The sequence below is a fragment of the Bombina bombina genome, chromosome 7 (genome assembly GCF_027579735.1).
Source record: "Bombina bombina isolate aBomBom1 chromosome 7, aBomBom1.pri, whole genome shotgun sequence".
NCBI lineage: Eukaryota > Metazoa > Chordata > Amphibia > Anura > Bombinatoridae > Bombina > Bombina bombina.
In genome coordinates, this window is record NC_069505.1 from 250383780 (window position 1) to 250404337 (window position 20558).

Below are 20558 nucleotides of genomic sequence, written 5' to 3' on the forward strand. Positions count from 1 at the left end.
TCTCCCTTGTGGAGGAGATGCTTTGAAGTCCAGAAGATATCCCTGAAATATGATCTCCAACGCCCAGGGATCCTGGACATCTCTTGCCCAAGCCTGGGCGAAGAGAGATAGTCTGCCCCCCACTAGATCCGTTTCCGGATAGGGGGCCCTCTCTTCATGCTGTCTTAGGGGCAGAAGAAGGCTTTCTGGCCTGCTTGCCCTTGTTCCAGGACTGGTTAGTTTTCCAGCCCTGTCTATAACGAGCAACAGGTCCTTCCTGTTTTGGAGCGGAGGAAGTTGATGCTGCTCCTGCCTTGAAGTTACGAAAGGCACGAAAATTAGACTGTTTGGCCTTTGACTTGGCCCTGTCCTGAGGAAGAGTATGACCCTTACCTCCAGTAATGTCAGCAACAATTTCTTTCAAGCCGGGCCCGAATAAGGTCTGCCCTTTGAAAGGAATATTAAGCAATTTAGATTTAGAAGTCACGTCAACTGACCAGGATTTAAGCCATAGCGCTCTGCGCGCCTGGATGGCGAATCCGGAGTTCTTAGCCGTTAGTTTGGTCAAATGTACAACGGCATCAGAAACAAATGCATTAGCTAGCTTAAGTGCTTTAAGCTTGGCCATAATCTCATCCAATGGAGCTGTGCGAATGGCCTCTTCCAGAGACTCAAACCAGAATGCCGCAGCAGCAGTGACAGGCGCAATGCATGCAAGGGGCTGTAAGATAAAACCTTGTTGAACAAACATTTTCTTAAGGTAACCTTCTAATTTTTTATCCATTGGATCCGAAAAAGCACAGCTATCCTCCACCGGGATAGTGGTACGCTTAGCTAAAGTAGAAACTGCTCCCTCCACCTTAGGGACCGTCTGCCATAAGTCTCGTGTGGTGGCGTCTATTGGGAACATTTTTCTAAATATAGGAGGTGGGGAAAAGGGCACACCGGGTCTATCCCACTCCTTGCTAATAATTTCTGTAAGTCTTTTAGGTATAGGAAAAACGTCAGTACACACCGGTACCGCAAAGTATCTATCCAACCTACATACTTTCTCTGGAATTGCAACCATGTTACAATCATTCAGAGCCGCTAATACCTCCCCTAGCAATACGCGGAGGTTCTCAAGCTTAAATTTAAAATTAGAAATCTCTGAATCCGGTCTCCCTGGATCAGATCCGTCACCCACAGAATGAAGCTCTCCGTCCTCATGTTCTGCAAATTGTGACGCAGTATCAGACATGGCTCTCACATCATCAGCGCGCTCTGTCCTTAACCCAGAGCTATCGCGCTTGCCTCTTAATTCAGGCAATTTAGATAATACCTCTGTCATAACAGCAGCCATGTCTTGCAAAGTGATTTGTATGGGCCTCTCTGATGCACTTGGCGCCACAATATCACGCGCCTCCTGAGCGGGAGGCGAAGGTACTGACACGTGAGGAGAGTTAGTCGGCATAACTTCCCCCTCGTTGTCTGGTGATAATTTCTTTACAGATATAGATTGACTTTTATTCAAAGTGACATCAATACATTTAGTACACATATTTCTGTGGGGCTCCACATTGGCCTTCAAACATAGTGAACAAACAGATTCATCTGTGTCAGACATGTTTAAACAGACTCGCAATGAGACTAGCAAGCTTGGAAAATCCTTTCAAATAAATTTACAAGCAATATAAAAAACGCTACTGCGCCTTTAAGAAGCACAAAAAAACGTCACAGTTGAAATAACAATGAACCAAATCAGTTAAAGCAACCAAATTTTCACAGTAAATGTATTAAGTTAGAAAAGTATTGCACCCACTAGCAAATGGATGATTAACCCCTTAATACCCTAAAACGGATAAGCAATTTAACAATTAACGTTTTTATCACAGTCAAACACACTGTCACAGGTCTGCTGTGACTGATTACCTCCCTCAAAATGACTTTTGAAGACCCCTGAGCTCTCTAGCGACGTCCTGGATCAAGGAGGAAGAAGCAGGAAGACTGAAACTGAATTTTTACTGCGCAAGAAAGCGCTAAAAACATAATTTATGCTTACCTGATAAATTCCTTTCTCCTGTAGTGTAGTCAGTCCACGGGTCATCCATTACTTATGGGATATTAACTCCTCCCCAACAGGAAGTGCAAGAGGATCACCCAAGCAGAGCTGCTATATAGCTCCTCCCCTCTACATCATACCCAGTCATTCGACCGAAACCAAACGAGAAAGGAGAAACTATAGGGTGCAGTGGTGACTGGAGTTTAATTTAAATTTTAGACCTGCCATAAAAAACAGGGCGGGCCGTGGACTGACTACACTACAGGAGAAAGGAATTTATCAGGTAAGCATAAATTATGTTTTCTCCTGTTAAGTGTAGTCAGTCCACGGGTCATCCATTACTTATGGGATACCAATACCAAAGCTAAAGTACACGGATGACGGGAGGGACAGGCAGGATCTTTACACGGAAGGAACCACTGCCTGAAGAACCTTTCTCCCAAAAACAGCATCAGAAGAAGCAAAAGTGTCAAATTTGTAAAATTTGGAAAAAGTATGAAGAGAAGACCAAGTTGCAGCCTTGTAAATCTGTTCAACAGAGGCCTCATTCTTAAAGGCCCACGTGGAAGCCACAGCTCTCGTAGAATGAGCTGTAATTCTTTCAGGAGGCTGCTGTCCAGCAGTCTCATAGGCTAAACGTATTATGCTACGAAGCCAAAAAGAGAGAGAGGTAGCAGATGCTTTTTGACCTCTCCTCTGTCCAGAATAAACTACAAACAGGGAAGAAGTTTGGCGAAAATCTTTAGTTGCCTGTAAATAAAATTTCAGGGCACGGACTACGTCTAGATTGTGCAGAAGTCGTTCCTTCTTCGAAGAAGGGTTAGGGCACAATGATGGAACAACAATCTCTTGATTGATATTCTTGTTAGTGACTACCTTAGGTAAGAACCCAGGTTTAGTACGCAGAACTACCTTGTCTGAATGAAAAATCAGATAAGGAGAATCACAATGTAAGGCCGATAACTCAGAGACTCTACGAGCCGAGGAAATAGCCATTAAAAACAGCTTGATATCAATGGAATGAAGGGGTTCAAACGGAACACCCTGTAAAACGTTAAGAACTAAGTTTAAGCTCCACGGTGGAGCAACAGTCTTAAACACAGGCTTAATCCTGGCCAAAGCCTGACAAAAAGCCTGAACGTCTGGAACTTCTGACAGACGTTTGTGTAAAAGGATGGACAGAGCTGAGATCTGTCCCTTTAAAGAACTTGCAGATAAACCCTTTTCTAAACCTTCTTGTAGAAAAGACAATATCCTAGGAATCCTAACCTTACTCCATGAGTAACTCTTGGATTCGCACCAGTGTAAATATTTACGCCATATCTTATGGTAAATTTTCCTGGTAACAGGTTTCCTAGCCTGTATTAAGGTATCAATTACTGACTCCGAAAATCCACGCTTTGATAAAATCAAGCGTTCAATCTCCATGCAGTCAGCTTCAGAGAAATTAGATTTTGATGTTTGAAAGGACCCTGAATTAGAAGGTCCTGTCTCAGAGGCAGTGACCAAGGTGGACAGGATGACATGTCCACTAGATCTGCATACCAGGTCCTGCGTGGCCACGCAGGCGCTATTAGAATCACCAATGCTTTCTCCTGTTTGATCCTGGCAATCAATCGAGGAAGCATCGGGAAGGGTGGAAACACATAAGCCATCTTGAAGGTCCAAGGTGCTGTCAGAGCATCTATCAGGACCGCTCCCGGGTCCCTGGATCTGGACCCATAACAGGGAAGCTTGGCGTTCTGGCGAGACGCCATGAGATCCATATCTGGTTTGCCCCAACGTCGAAGTATTTGGGCAAAGACCTCCGGATGAAGTTCCCACTCCCCCGGATGAAAAGTCTGGCGACTTAGGAAATCCGCCTCCCAGTTCTCCACGCCTGGGATGTGGATCGCTGACAGGTGGCAAGAGTGAGACTCTGCCCAGCGAATTATCTTTGAAACTTCCATCATCGCTAGGGAACTCCTTGTCCCTCCCTGATGGTTGATGTAAGCCACAGTCGTGATGTTGTCCGACTGAAACCTGATGAACCTCAGAGTTGCTAACTGAGGCCAAGACAGAAGGGCATTGAGAACTGCTCTCAATTCCAGGATGTTTATTGGAAGGAGACTCTCCTCCTGAGTCCATGATCCCTGAGCCTTCAGGGAATTCCAGACAGCGCCCCAACCTAGTAGGCTGGCGTCTGTTGTTACAATTGTCCAGTCTGGCCTGCTGAAGGGCATCCCCCTGGATAGATGTGGCCGAGAAAGCCACCATAGAAGAGAATCTCTAGTCTCTTGATCCAGATTCAGCATAGGGGACAAATCTGAGTAATCCCCATTCCACTGACTTAGCATGCACAATTGCAGCGGTCTGAGATGCAGGCGTGCAAAAGGAACTATGTCCATTGCCGCTACCATTAAGCCGATTACCTCCATGCATTGAGCCACTGACGGGTGTTGAATGGAATGAAGGGCACGGCAAGCATTTAGAAGCTTTGTTAACCTGTCCTCTGTCAGGTAAATTTTCATTTCTACAGAATCTATAAGAGTCCCCAAGAAGGGAACTCTTGTGAGTGGCAATAGAGAACTCTTTTCTACGTTCACCTTCCACCCATGCGACCTTAGAAATGCCAGAACTAACTCTGTATGAGACTTGGCAGTTTGGAAATTTGACGCTTGTATCAGAATGTCGTCTAGGTACCGCCAGAAGAGAGCCCAGGACCTTTGTAAAGATTCTTGGAGCCGTAGCTAACCCGAAGGGAAGAGCTACAAACTGATAATGCCTGTCTAGGAAGGCAAACCTTAGGTAACGGTAATGATCCTTGTGAATCGGTATGTGAAGGTACGCATCCTTTAGATCCACTGTGGTCATGTACTGACCCTTTTGGATCATGGGTAAGATTGTCCGAATAGTTTCCATTTTGAACGATGGAACTCTTAGGAATTTGTTTAGGATCTTTAAATCCAAGATTGGTCTGAAGGTTCCTTCTTTCTTGGGAACCACAAACAGATTTGAGTAAAACCCTTGTCCGTGTTCCGACCGCGGAACCGGGTGGATCACTCCCATTAGCAAAAGATCTTGAACACAGCGAAGAAACGCCTCTTTCTTTGTCTGGTTTGTTGACAACCTTGAAAGATGAAATCTCCCTTTGGGAGGAGAAGCTTTGAAGTCCAGAAGATATCCCTGGGATACGATCTCTAACGCCCAGGGATCCTGGACATCTCTTGCCCAAGCCTGGGCGAAGAGAGAAAGTCTGCCCCCTACTAGATCCGTTTCCGGATCGGGGGCCCTCATTTCATGCTGTCTTAGGGGCGGTAGCAGGTTTTCTGGCCTGCTTGCCCTTGTTCCAGGTCTGGTTAGGTTTCCAGCCCTGTCTGTAACGAGCAACAGTTCCTTCCTGTTTTGGAGCGGAGGAAGTTGATGCTGCTCCTGCCTTGAAGTTACGAAAGGCACGAAAATTAGACTGTCTAGCCCTTGGTTTGGCTCTGTCTTGAGGCAGGGCATGTCCCTTACCTCCAGTAATGTCAGCGATAATTTCTTTCAAACCGGGCCCAAATAATGTCTGCCCTTTGAAAGGTATGTTAAGCAATTTAGATTTAGAAGTCACATCGGCTGACCAGGATTTTAGCCACAGCGCTCTGCGCGCCTGGATGGCGAATCCGGAATTCTTAGCCGTAAGCTTAGTTAAATGTACTACGGCATCAGAAATAAATGAATTAGCTAGCTTAAGGACTCTAAGCTTGTCTATAATTTCATCCAATGGAACTGAGCTAATGGTCTCTTCTAGAGACTCAAACCAAAATGCCGCCGCAGCCGTGACAGGCGCAATGCATGCGAGGGGTTGTAATATAAAACCTTGTTGAGTAAACATTTTCTTAAGGTAACCCTGTAACTTTTTGTCCATTGGGTCTGAAAAGGCACAGCTATCCTCCACCGGGATAGTGGTACGCTTAGCGAGAGTAGAAACTGCTCCTTCCACCTTAGGGACCGTCTGCCATAAGTCCCGTGTGGTGGCGTCTATTGGAAACATTTTTCTAAATATAGGAGGGGGGAAAAAGGGCACACCGGGCCTATCCCACTCCTTGGTAATAATTTCTGTAAGCCTCTTAGGTATAGGAAAAACGTCAGTACACGCCGGTACCGCATAGTATCTATCCAGCCTACATAATTTCTCTGGGATTGCAACCGTGTTACAATCATTCAGAGCCGCTAATACCTCCCCTAATAATACACGGAGGTTCTCAAGCTTAAATTTAAAATTTGAAATGTCTGAGTCCAGTCTATTTGGATCAGATCCGTCACCCACAGAATGAAGCTCTCCGTCTTCATGTTCTGCCATTTGTGACGCAGTATCAGACATGGCTCTAACATTATCAGCGTACTCTGTTCTCACCCCAGAGTGGTCGCGTTTACCTCTAAGTTCTGGTAATTTAGATAAAACTTCAGTCATAACATTAGCCATGTCTTGTAAAGTGATTTGTAATGGCCGCCCTGATGTACTTGGCGTCGCAATATCACGCACCTCCTGAGCGGGAGATGCAGGTACTGACACGTGAGGAGAGTTAGTCGGCATAACTTTCCCCTCGTTGTCTGGTGAAATTTTCTTAAAATGTACAGATTGGCTTTTATTTAAAGTAGCATCAATGCAATTAGTACACAAATTTCTATTGGGCTCCACATTGGCTTTTGAACATATTGCACAAAGAGATTCCTCTATGTCAGACATGTTAAAACAAACTAGCAATTAGCCTAGCAAGCTTGGAAAATACTTTTCAAATAAATTTGCAAGCAATATAAAAAACGTTACTGTGCCTTTAAGAAGCACACAAAAACTGTCACAGTTGAAATAACAATGAACCGGATTAGTTATAGAAACCAAATTTTCACAGTAAATGCATAAAGTTAGCAAAGGATTGCACTCACTAGCAATGGATGATTAACCCCTTAATATCAGAAAAACGGATAACAATTGAAAATATAAGCGTTTTAATCACAGTCAAAGCACAGTCTCACAGGTCTGCTGTGAGTGATTACCTCCCTCAAAACTAGTTTTGAAGACCCCTGAGCTCTGTAGAGACGTCCTGGATCATGCAGGGAGAAGAAGGCAGACTGTGACTGAATTTCTAATGCGCAGTAAAAGCGCCAAAATAGGCCCCTCCCACTCACAATACAACAGTGAGGGAAGCTCAGTAAACTGTTTTAATTCAAAACAAACGACAGCCATGTGGAAAATAACGCCCAAAACAATTTTTCACCAAGTACCTCAGATAAATAAACGATTAACATGCCAGCAAACGTTTAAAAAATAATTTATGAAATGTTATTAAAAAGCCTGCTGCTAGTCGCTCACACTGCAGATTAGGCTAAAAGTTATATGTATACAGTATTTTCCCAGTGAAGTGCCATTCCCCAGAAATACTTAATTGTAAACATACATACATATCAGCCTGATACCAGTTGCTACTACTGCATTTAAGGCTGTACTTACATTACATCGGTATTAGCAGTATTTTCTCAGTCAATTCCATTCCTTAGAAAATAATATACTGCAACATACCTCTTTGCAGGTGAACCTGCCCGCTGTCCCCTGTTCTGAAGTTACCTCGCTCCTCAGAATGGCAGAGAACAGCAAATGGATCTTAGTTACGTCCGCTAAGATCATACACAAACTCAGGTAGATTCTTCTTCTAATGCTGCCTGAGAAAAAACAACACACTCCGGTGCCGTTTAAAATAACAAACTTTTGATTGAAGAAATAAAAACTAAGTTTAACAACCACAGTCCTCTCACACATCCTATCTATTAGTTGGGTGCAAGAGAATGACTGGGTATGACGTAGAGGGGAGGAGCTATATAGCAGCTCTGCTTGGGTGATCCTCTTGCACTTCCTGTTGGGGAGGAGTTAATATCCCATAAGTAATGGATGACCCGTGGACTGACTACACTTAACAGGAGAAATAGGCTCCTCCCACTCCTATTACAACAGTGGGAAACCTTAGTTAATCGTTTCTATATAGAAATAAACAACAGCCATGTGGAAAATCATGCCCCAAAAGATTTATCACCAAAGTACCTCACAAAAAACGAATAACATGCCAGTAAACGTTTTAAACATACACTTTAAAAGTTAGATAGTGTTATTAATAAGCCTGCTATCAGTCGCTTCTACTGCAGTTAAGGCTTATACAATACTTCAGTATTAACAGTATTTTCTTAGTCAAATTCCATTCCTTAGAAAATTACTTATTGTACATACATTCATCAGCCTGATACCAGTCGCTGCTGCATTTAAGGCTGTACTTACATTACATCGGTATCAGCAGTATTTTCTTAGTCAATTCCATTCCTTAGAAAAATTATTTACTGCACATACCTTGTTTGCAGGATTCCCCACATGCTATTCCCTTTCTGAAAGTTACCCCACTCCTCAGAATGTGCGAGAACAGCCAGTGGATCTTAGTTAATTCTGCTAAGATCATAGAAAACGCAGGCAGATTCTTCTTCTAAATACTGCCTGAGAACAAACAGCACACTACGGTGCCATTTAAAATAACAAACTTTTGATTGAAGAAATAAACTAAGTATAAAAAACACCACAGACCTCTCACAACGACCTATCTAGTTGAGTTGCAAGAGAATGACTGGATATGACGTGTGAGGGGAGGAGCTATGTAGCAGCTCTGCTTGGGTGATCCTCTTGCAACTTCCTGTTGGGAAGGAGATATAATCCCATAAGTAATGGATGACCCGTGGACTGAATACACTTAACAAGAGAAACATTACTCAGAGTGAGCCTAGGAATACAGACCGGTTTGCCGATTACGGTGTTCTATGAAGTTTTTGTATGAATGTTGATGCTGATCTATCGGATTTATTTTCCCTTCTATCTTCATATGAACACCTGAAAAAATATTGTGTAATACATATTGTTAATACATTTGTGAAATTAAAATGGCATACGGTAACATCGCACTAAGGCGCACTAAGTTGGAGAATTTAATTAAAAGCACAGCCACCCAGGAAAGCACACAGGATGATATTATACATCTATTTGCTAATAAGGAGAAGTTGAGTATCAAAGAGCTGCGACTCTGGTGGGAAATAGAATTTTTACAACTTTACATAAATGAGAACAAAGTTCCAAGAGGATTGAGAATGAAGAAGTATCCAGCTAATGAGAGAGATGATATACCATTTATGGATGACTGGAATGAAACCCTCACCAAATGCTCTTTGACACTCATGGGTAAACTACTTGACAAAAAGAAAGGAGAGAGAGAAACAGTGCTTGTGGAACTCACAAATTTACAGGAAAAGATAGATTTAACCAAAGATGACACAAGATTCGAAGCATTTGATAAACAATTTAATGAAACATTGGAAAAACTGGATAAAAAAATTATGGATAGAAAGATTGGCAAACATCAACGTGATTGCAAAGATTACGAACTAAACATAGTTTACAGCTGGAACACAAGTGACAAAGGTTCTTCTGATAGCAAGAAGGGGAAAAGACGAAGATTTAAGAATAATAAAAAACAGAATCAAGGACAAGGAAAAGTCACTTTTAGTGAGAGCAGCGTAAGCACAGACTGCTCTCTAAACATGACTGGAGACCAATCAACTGCTTCAGAGTTGGAACAGGGAGGAGCCCCGGACAGATCAAATATAGTGGATAACAACGAAATTTCAACCACTATACAACATCAAAGTGAAAGTCTGGGAGCTAGACCAAAAGATAACACAAAGCGAAAATCCTTCTCTGAATTAGTTAAACAGGATTCTACAATACTGGCGGGTAAAAATACAGGAGCTGATCCAAGTACTTCTACACCGAGATACCCCAGTAGAGCTAACAGAGGGTCAAAATACAGGAAAAATCAGAGGGGCAGAATGTGATAAACCTTTCAAGCACACCATTGACGAAAGAACAACAAAGAGTTCTAGCAAAAGGACTTGGGTTTGCACCCACCAATGACTTTGACCTATTTGATGTACTTCTAGATCTAAATAAATTTATGAGAAAAGTGACATTAAAAAAACATTTTTCAGAAATAAACATAAATGAGCAGGCTGCCACTCTAGATAGAGATGTAGATAATTCAAGTAGCAATAACATTGTATTTAGTAATATTGAAAGTATGAATTTTGGTGAATTATGTGATCTAACTAGTTTAGCAGCATTACATAGAGACAGCACTAGACACGGAGAGACACAACATGTCATTCCCAAGAGTAACACTAAATACACAAACACTTCTACCCTTCACAATCTAGAGGTGAAAATATAGAGCTATTCCATACTATTGTTGATCAGGAATTGATTAAACTCTCATGATTGTGAAAGAGAGAAACACCAAAAAATTAGAAGATCTAACAACTTATCTAGAACAGAGTGGCAGGCATTACAAGGTTTACAACAAAATGCAAATCTGGTCATCACCAACTCAGATAAAGGTGGGTTCATAGTGGTCCAAGATAGGACCTCTTACGAAATGGAGGCCTATACTCAACTAAATGATAGTGATACTTATAGGCTACTCACATTCAACCCCACTACAAAATTTGTCAAAGAATTAGAAATCATCTTGGATGAAGGTGTGAAGTTGGGTATCCTAAATGAGAAAACTGAAGATACTATGCTAGTAAAATTTCCAGTCATATCTACTTTCAAACACTTACCTAAAGTCCATAAAAACCCATCTAAGCCACCGGGTAGACCTATTATTTCCACAATTGGGACTCTAGGTGAAAAATTAGGAGCATGGGTAGATGAATTTTTGCAGCCCATTGTAACTAACATGCCAGGTTACTTACGTGACACAAAACAACTACTTAGAAAACTTGAGGGCTTTAAATTAGATGATTCATGTCTTTTTCGTAGTTTCGTTATACTCTTGCATCCCCCATAGTCAAGGTTTATTAGCTTTAGAAGAAACCCTGAAGTTTTACATGAATTTTGATGTTATCTTTATGAGCTATTTGGTTGATGTTGTTAGTTATTTACTGTCCCACAATTACTTTGTTTTTGAAGGCAAGATGTATCTACAGCATAGAGGTACAGCTATGGGGGCGAAATTCGCCCCCTCATATGCTAATATATATCTTAGCTATTTTGAATTGTTTAAAATATTTGGAGACCTTAATGGCTTTAAGGATAACATAAAATTCTACACTAGATTCATCTAAGATGTGTTGATAATTTGGCAGGGGGATGTAACACAAATTGAAGAGTTTGTTACATCATTAAATAATAACAGCATGAACCTTAAATTTACTTACAGCTGGAATAAAGAGAGCATTAGCTTCTTAGATCTAATGATTAAAATAGAGGGAAAGGGTAAGACAGTAGTAATGGAGGCATTTAGGAAGGAAATAGCTGGAAATTATTGAATTTCTCAATAAAAACCGTTTGCCCTGAAGTAGTGTCAACCAGCATAAACTAGCCCTGTTATGTAAGCCTGAAATTCCATACTTAGTCTCTGAATACAGCTTACCCTTCCCTCATGGGGATATTAACAGTCTTTTCTAGCATTATCACAGTCTCGTCTAGAAATAAATGACTGAACATACCTTATTGCAGCCTAACCTGCAAACCGTTCCCCCCAACTGAAGTTCTCTTGTACTCCTCAGTCCTGTGTGGGAACAGCAGTGGATTTTAGTTACAACATGCTAAAATCATCTTCCTCCCTGCAGAAATCTTCATCTCCCTTCTGCTAGAGAGTAAATAGCACACACTGATACCATTTAAAATAACAAACTCTTGCTTGTAGAAAATAAAAACTACAATTCTAAAACCACATTCAAGAGAATGACTGGGGGGTGGAGCTAGAGGGGGAGCTATATGGACAGCTCTGCTGTGTGATCTCTTTGCCACTTCCTATTGGGAAGGAGAATATCCCACAAGTAAAGGATGAATCCTTGGACTCGATACATCTTACAAGAGAAAAGTATATTAATATAACTGTTGGTTATTCAAAACTGGGGAAGGGGTAATAAAGGGATTATCTATAGTTTTAAACACTAAAGATTTTCAAGTAGACTGTCCCTTTAATGTCTTTCTAATGAGAGCTGCAGGCATCAGAGTGATTTTGCTTAATTTGTAAAGGTACATTTGAACCTTGGTAAACTATGTAAAAATTAAATAACACAAATTTTACCACTTGTTTTGGTTTCCTTTGTTGAAACTTTGCTCCTTTCTATTAGAGTATACTGAGGTAGGCTCAGAAGTGTGTGCCGGATTTAAGCACTATATGGAAGCAGTGTCTGCAATCATGTTTGTAACAATGTTCTACATACTTGCACAATCATGAGCCTTCCTCAGTATGCTTACAGGGAAGAAGATAAATAGCAGGAAACAAGACCAAATAGGCACATCTGAAAACAGAGGTTTGTTGCAAATTTTTATTTTAATTGTACACTCTAAATAAAAAAGTTAAATTTTTACTTCTATGCCACTATAATAAATACCTAATACTATATAATACTATTCCATACCTTCAAGGTTTCCTGAGTAATATTCATTCGGAAGAGAACATGTTCTGAAAACGCTTTAAACAGCCCTGATCCATAGCAGTGTGATATCTGAAATAACAAAATAATTTCATGACTTCAAGTGGTGTGTATAATATGTGTGTGTAATATGTGTGTGTGTATAATATGTGTGTGTGTGTGTGTATAATATGTGTGTGTGTGTGTGTATAATATGTGTGTGTATGTATAATATGTGTGTGTATAATATGTGTGTGTATAATATGTGTATGTATAATATGTGTGTGTGTAATATGTGTGTGTGTAATATATGTGTGTGTGTAATATATGTGTGTATGTATAATATGTGTGTGTATAATATGTGTGTGTATAATATGTGTATGTATAATATGTGTGTGTATAATATGTGTGTGTGTAATATGTGTGTGTGTGTAATATGTGTGTGTATAATATGTATATGTATAATATGTGTGTGTGTAATGTGTGTGTGTGTGTGTAATATGTGTGTGTATAATATGTGTGTGTGTGTGTGTATAATATGTGTGTGTATAATATGTGTGTGTATAATATGTGTATGTATAATATGTGTATGTATAATATGTGTGTGTATAATATGTGTGTGTATAATATGTGTGTGTGTAATATGTGTGTGTGTGTGTAATATGTGTGTGTATAATATGTATGTGTATGTATAATATGTGTGTGTATAATATGTGTGTGTGTATAATATGGGTATATAATATATGTGTGTATAATATATGTGTGTATATAATATGTGTATGTAATATGTGTGCATATAATATGTGTGTATATAATATGTGTGTGTATAATATGTGTGTGTATAATGTGTGTGTGTAATATGTGTGTATATGTGTGTGTAATATGTGCGTGTATAATGTGTGTGTGTGTAATATGTATGTGTATAATATGTGTGTGTGTAATATGTGTGTGTAATATGTGTGTGTATAATATGTGTGTGTATAATATGTGTGTGTATAATATGTGTGTGTATAATATGTGTGTGGATAATATGTGTGTGCATAATATGTGTGTGCATAATATGTGTGTGTATAATATGTGTGTATATAATATGTGTGTATATAATATGTGTGTTTATAATATGTGTGTGCAATATGTGTGTGTATAATATGTGTGTGTATAATATGTGTGTGCATAATATGTGTGTGCATAATATATGTATAATATGTGTGTGCATAATATGTGTATAATATGTGTGTGTATGTAATATGTGTGTGTATGTAATATGTGTGTGTAATATGCGTGTGTAATATGTGTGTGTAATATGTGTGTGTATAATGTGTGTATAATATGTGGGTGTATAATGTGGGTGTATAATATGTGTGTGTATAATATGTGTGTATAATATGTGTGTGTATATAATATGTGTGTATATAATATGTGTGTAATATTCACACATATTAGACACACATTATACACACACATATTATACACACATTATACACATATATTATATACACACACATTATATACACATACACACATATTATACACACACATATTATACACACACACATTATACACACACACATTATACACACACATATTACACACACATGTGTGTATAATGTGTGTGTGTATAATATGCATGTATAATATGTGTATAATATGTGTGTGTATAATATGTGTGTATAATGTGTGTGTATAATATGTGTGTGTATAATGTGTGTATAATATGTGTGTGTGTGTGTGTGTGTGTGTAATATGTGTGTGTAATATGTGTGTGTATATGTGTATAATATGTGTGTGCATAATATGGGTATAATATGTGTGTATATATAAGATATGTATGTTTGGTATGTATATAAGATATGTAGGTATGTATATAAGATATGTATGTTTGTTGTGAATATTAGGTCTGTATTTTTGATATGTATATCTATGCAAGTTGTATATTAGGTATGTATATTAGGTACGTATGTTAGGTATGTATGTTAGGTATGTATATTATGTATGTATATTAGGTATGTATGTTAGGTATGTATGTTAGGTATGTTAGGTATGTATATTAGGTATGTATATTAGGTATGTATGTTAGGTATGTATGTTAGGTATGTATGTTAGGTATGTTAGGTATGTATATTAGGTATGTATATTAGGTATGTATGTTAGGTACATATGTTAGGTACGTATATTAGGTATGTATATTTGGAATGTATATTTGGAATGTATATTTGGAATGTATATTTAGCATGTATATTTGGAATGTATATTAGGTATGTATATTTGGAATGTATATTAGGTACGTATGTTAGGTATGTATATTAGGTACCTATGTTAGGTATGTATATTAGGTACGTATATTAGGTATGTATATTTGGAATGTATGTTAGGTTTGTATATTTGGAATGTCAAGTTCTATTTTTCTATGTGTGTTGTATATTAGGTGTGTGTATTAGATAAGTCACATACCAATGGTGTGTTGTAAAACAGCCCATATCTCATTCGTGGGAGTAAAGAAAAGACGGCTTCTTTAAAACACACCTAAAATAAAACATGATTTATTTTTTTTATCTAATATGACATCACAAATGATTGATGCTGCATGATCTGATCATTTCATAAAGGAAATGGAACAATACTGGTTTGTACTTTTCATCCCTTAGTCCCTGTTTATATATCATGTGTCACATATTACATATAAATCATGTGTCACATATTACATATAAATCATGTGTCACATATTACATATAAATCATGTGTCACATATTACATATAAATCATGTGTCACATATTACATGTAAATCATGTGTCACATATTACATATAAATCATGTGTCACATATTACATATAAATCCGGTGTCACATATTACATATAAATCCGGTGTCATATATTACATATAAATCCAGTGTCACATATTACATATAAATCCAGTGTCACATATAACATACAAAATCTGGTGTCACATATTACATATAAATCCGGTGTCACATATTACATATAAATCGGGTGTCACATATAACATATAAATCCGGTGTCACATATAACATATAAATCTGGTGTCATATATTACATATAAATCCAGTGTCATATATTACATATAAATCCAGTGTCACATATTACATATAAATCCGGTGTCACATATTACATACAAATCCAGTGTCACATATTACATATAAATCCAGTGTCACATAATACATATAAATCTGGTGTTACATATTACATATAAATCCTGTGTCACATCATACACATAAATTCAGAGTCACATCATACACAAAAATCCTGTGTAACATAATACATATAAATCCTGTGTCACATCATACACATAAATCCTGTGTAACATAATACATATAAATCCTGAGTCACATAATACACATAAATCCTGCATCACATAATGCACATTAATACCATGTCACTTACACATAAACCCCACGTCACTTACACATAAATCCCACGTCACTTACACATAAACCCCACGTCACTTACACATAAACCCCACGTCACTTACACATAAACCCCACGTCACTTACACATAAACCCCACGTCACTTACACATAAACCCCACGTCACTTACACATAAACCCCACGTCACTTACACATAAATCCCACGTCACTTACACATAAACCCCACGTCACTTACACATAAACCCCACGTCACTTACACATAAACCCCACGTCACTTACACATAAACCCCACGTCACTTACACATAAACCCCACCTGACTGACACATAAACCCCACCTGACTGACACATAAACCCCATGTAACTTACACATAAACCCTGCTTCACTTACATATAAACCCTGTGTCACTTACACATAAACCCCACCTGACTGACACATAAACCCCACCTGACTGACACATAAACCCCATGTAACTTACACATAAACCCTGCTTCACTTACATATAAACCCCACGTGACTAACACATAAACCCCATGTCATTTACTCATGTCTACTCAGTCGGTTATATGGACACTGTACTCAAAATGTCTGTCATCCATATAAAAAAAGCAGCATTTTAACAAATAGGCATTTTGTTCTGCATGAGAAATATGAAGTAAATGTAAGTTAATATACCAGTATCAGTTGCACACTAAGAGCTCGATTTTTCAATCCATGGAGGACAGGGGCATACACATTTGCCCCTGTCCGCCCAAGTTCTCCTCTAGCGGGCAGCAATCCGCTGCCAGAATTTCACATGCCCGCGCACAGCCAATCACGAATGGGCAGGAGCTGTCAATCTCCCCGGTCAGACGAGATCGGGGAGATTGAAATTCTCCACCTAAGAGGTGGAGAACAGGGTAGGGATAAATCCTGACTGCGGGTTCTCTTGTCACAGTCACAGTGAGGAGAAGGGCTTGATAAATCCTGACTGCAGGTTCTCTTGTCACAGTCACAGTGAGGAGAAGGGCTTGATAAATCCTGACTGCAGGTTCTCTTGTCACAGTGAGATAAGGGCTTGATAAATCCTGACTGCGGGTTCTCTTCTCAGTCACAATGTGGAGAAGGGCTTGATAAATCCTGACTGCAGGTTCTCTTGTCACAGTCACAGTGAGAGAAGGGCTTGATAAATCCTGACTGCAAGTTCTCTTGTCACAGTCACAGTGAGAGAAGGGCTTGATAAATCCTGACTGCGGGTTCTCTTGTCACAGTCACAGTGAGAGAAGGGCTTGATAAATCATGACTGCGGGTTCTCTTGCCACAGTCACAGTGAGGAGAAGGGCTTGATAAATACTGACTGCAGGTTCTCTTGTCACAGTCACAGTGAGAGAAGAGCTTGATAAATCCTGACTGTGGGTTCTCTTGTCAAAGTCACAGTGAGAGAAGGGCTTGATAAATCCTGACTGCGGGTTCTCTTGTCTCAGTCACAGTGAGGAGAAGGGCTTGAAAAATCCTGACTGAAGGTTCTCTTGTCACAGTCACAGTGAGGAGAAGGGCTTGATACATCCTGACTGCAGGTTCTCTTGTCACAGTCACAGTGAGGAGAAGGGCTTTATAAATCCTGACTGCAGGTTCTCTTGTCACAGTCACAGTGAGAGAAGAGTTTGATACATCCTGACTGCAGGTTCTCTTGTCACAGTCACAGTGAGGAGAAGGGCTTTATAAATCCTGACTGCAGGTTCTCTTGTCACAGTCACAGTGAGAGAAGAGCTTGATAAATCCTGACTGCGGGTTCTCTTGTCACAGTCACAGTGAAGAGAAGGGCATGACAAAATCGAGCCCTTAATGCTAAGTGGTTTATAGGTACTCCGCTCAGTGGCCATTATCAGGAAGTGCCTATCAGCCAATGAACATTACTAGCACATTCCTGTCAGCCAATAAGCATAACAGAAGGTGTATAACTTTTTAATTTCAAAATAAAAACCTTTATATTGAATTTAATTTGTACTCAAAAAATATCAAATCGTAGAGGTGCTGCCTTTCCATAGGGATGGCTGAAAATTTTCAGTACAGTGTCCCTTTAGTGGGACTTTTGTACTCTATAATTTCCACCCCTTTAATGTGTTTCAAGTGATCCATTTTACCTTTATTTTATCATCTGTAATAACAGCTTCATCCTGTTGAAATCAAGACCTATGCTGAAAATGCTATAGAAAATCCACATTAACAGGAGTCAACAACAGAAAACAACTTCCAAGTGGTGGGTGTGAGAGAGACAGCTATCAGCCCATTTGAACGGGGGCTCATGCTGCTGCTTTGAATACATTGAACTCTTACCAGCTGTGTACCTTTAAATCACAGGATTTTCATGACATGGTAAGTATTTAGCATGAAAATGAAAATCTATAATTGCCATAAAATATGTATTAATTATTATTATATATAATTAAATGCTCACTTCTGAGGCCATGGGATAATTTAAAGCACATTATAAACAAGCTACAAACTTAGTTCTTTTTTAAGTGAAGTAAATAATTAATGAAGAGGATTCATTGTTTTCTAAACAGGTCTTTCAATTATTTCCTGGTTTCAATAATTCACAGAAATTCTAATTCAGTAAATTTATCATCCCCAGCTTGACAGCTGCAATACGTTATCAACTTGCCTTCTGTTCCTCTGCAAATCACATTTCAGAGCTACTTAAGGTACACAGAGAAGCATCTACCTTGTAGGGGAATGAAGGTCATTTATTTTATAGCTGTATCACAATTGCATCAGCTCCAAGAAACAGCCGAAAACCTGTAATGATTATCGCCTTGAAACAAAAAAGTGCCCTTTTGTGACGAAAACAAATTGTCTGATAGACTGCGATCAAGGCCATTGTTAGAATCAATAATGTAAAGATCACAGGCTCTCTAACAAATGACAACATGACAGTACAACCAACATTAAACTTAAATAGATTGGATAGTTTATCTCATTAAGCAACTTTCCAAATTACTTTTTTATTATATTTTGTTCAGTATACTTTGTTAAAAAGTTATCCTAGGAGTGTGCACGGGTCTTTAGCCATCTGCCAGAACTGTTTGCAACAATGTTTATATCAATGGTATACATAGTTACATACACTGCTGCTACAGAATGCTACAGACACTCTATGGCAGCAAAGTTTGCAACTATGTATAACATTGCTATAAACATTATTGCAAAGAGTGTTGCCAAATTGCTAAGGACGTGTGCACACTTCTAAACTCACCAAGGATTACTCTTTCACCAAGAGAACTAAGCTAAATTAATGAAACATAAATTAGAAAGTTATTTACAATCGCATGCTCTTTCTAAATCATGAATGTTTAATTTTGACTTTACTGTCCCTTTAAATTCTTACTTGCAATACAAATAAATCCATCAGACAGTAATATCCAACCAGTAGCCAGGCAACACCCTTTCAGAGGTGTGGGACCCTGTGTGCTCTGTGCTGCTCAGTGTAAATCAGTATGTCATTATTTTATATTAAGTAACACTTTAATCACACTGAACTATACAGATTAACAACAGAAACTAAAAACATTATATTTACTCATGGCAACTGCTCGTTTCCCTCCCTCACAATGGTGACAAAGACAGTGTCAACAGCTGGAAACATATATGTAAAGCTTTCCAACACTACCACACCCTCGTATACAAAACCACACCCCTTATACAAACACCACACCCTCTTATACAAAACCACACCCTCTTGTGCAAACACCACACCCTCTTATACAACCACATCCTCTTATATAAAACCACACCCTCTTATACAAAAAACACACCCTCTTATACAAAAATATATACCCTCTTCAGCAAAACCACAACCTTTTGTGCAAAACCACACCCTCTTATACAATACAAAAACCACACCTTCTTATACAAAAACCACACCTTCTTCTAAAAAACCCCACCCTCTTATACAAAAACCACACCACCTTATACAAAAACCACACCACCTTATACAAAAACCACACATTCTTATACAAAAACCACACCCTCTTATACAAAACCACACCCTCATACAAAAACACACCTTCTTATACAAAAACCACACCCTCCTATATAAAAACGCACCTTCTTATACAAAAAACACACCCTCCTATACAAAAAACACACCCTCCTATACAAAAAACACACCCTCTTATAAAAAAAATGACACCCTCTTACACAAAAACGATACCCTCTTATACAAAAACGGCACCCTCTTATACAAAAACTACACCCTCTTATACAAAAACTACACCCTCTTATACAAAAACTACACCTTCTTATACAATAAAAAAACCACACCCTCATTCAAAAAACACACCTTCTTATACAAAAACCACACCTTCTTATACAAAAACTACAACTTCTTATACAAAAACTACACCCTTATACAATACAAAAACCACACCCTTATACAATACAAAAACCACACCTTCATACAAAAACCAGACCCTATTATACAAAAACCACACCCTCTTATATAAAAACTACACCCTTATACAATACAAAAACCACACCCTCATACAAAAACCACACCCTCATACAAAAACCACACCTCCTTCTACAAAAACTACACCCTCTTATATAAAAAACGCAAACCCTCATACAACCACACCCTCTTATACAAAAAAACATACCCTCTTATACAAAAAACATACCCTCTTATACAAAAAACACACCT

The 20558-nt window shown here is 38.8% G+C and overlaps 1 protein-coding gene across 2 annotated transcripts in view; it reads right to left on the bottom strand.

The window, feature by feature from the left end:
* Nucleotides 1-20558, bottom strand: part of EOGT (EGF domain specific O-linked N-acetylglucosamine transferase) — a 198417-nt gene that overhangs the window by 67397 nt on the left and 110462 nt on the right. For both annotated transcript variants that reach the window (XM_053720694.1, XM_053720693.1), the window contains 2 exons: nucleotides 14945-15016; nucleotides 12500-12586 (listed from right to left, as the gene is read on the bottom strand). In XM_053720694.1, coding sequence (XP_053576669.1) covers nucleotides 12500-12586; nucleotides 14945-15016 — 159 coding nt within the window. The remainder of the gene's footprint in view (nucleotides 1-12499; nucleotides 12587-14944; nucleotides 15017-20558) is intronic.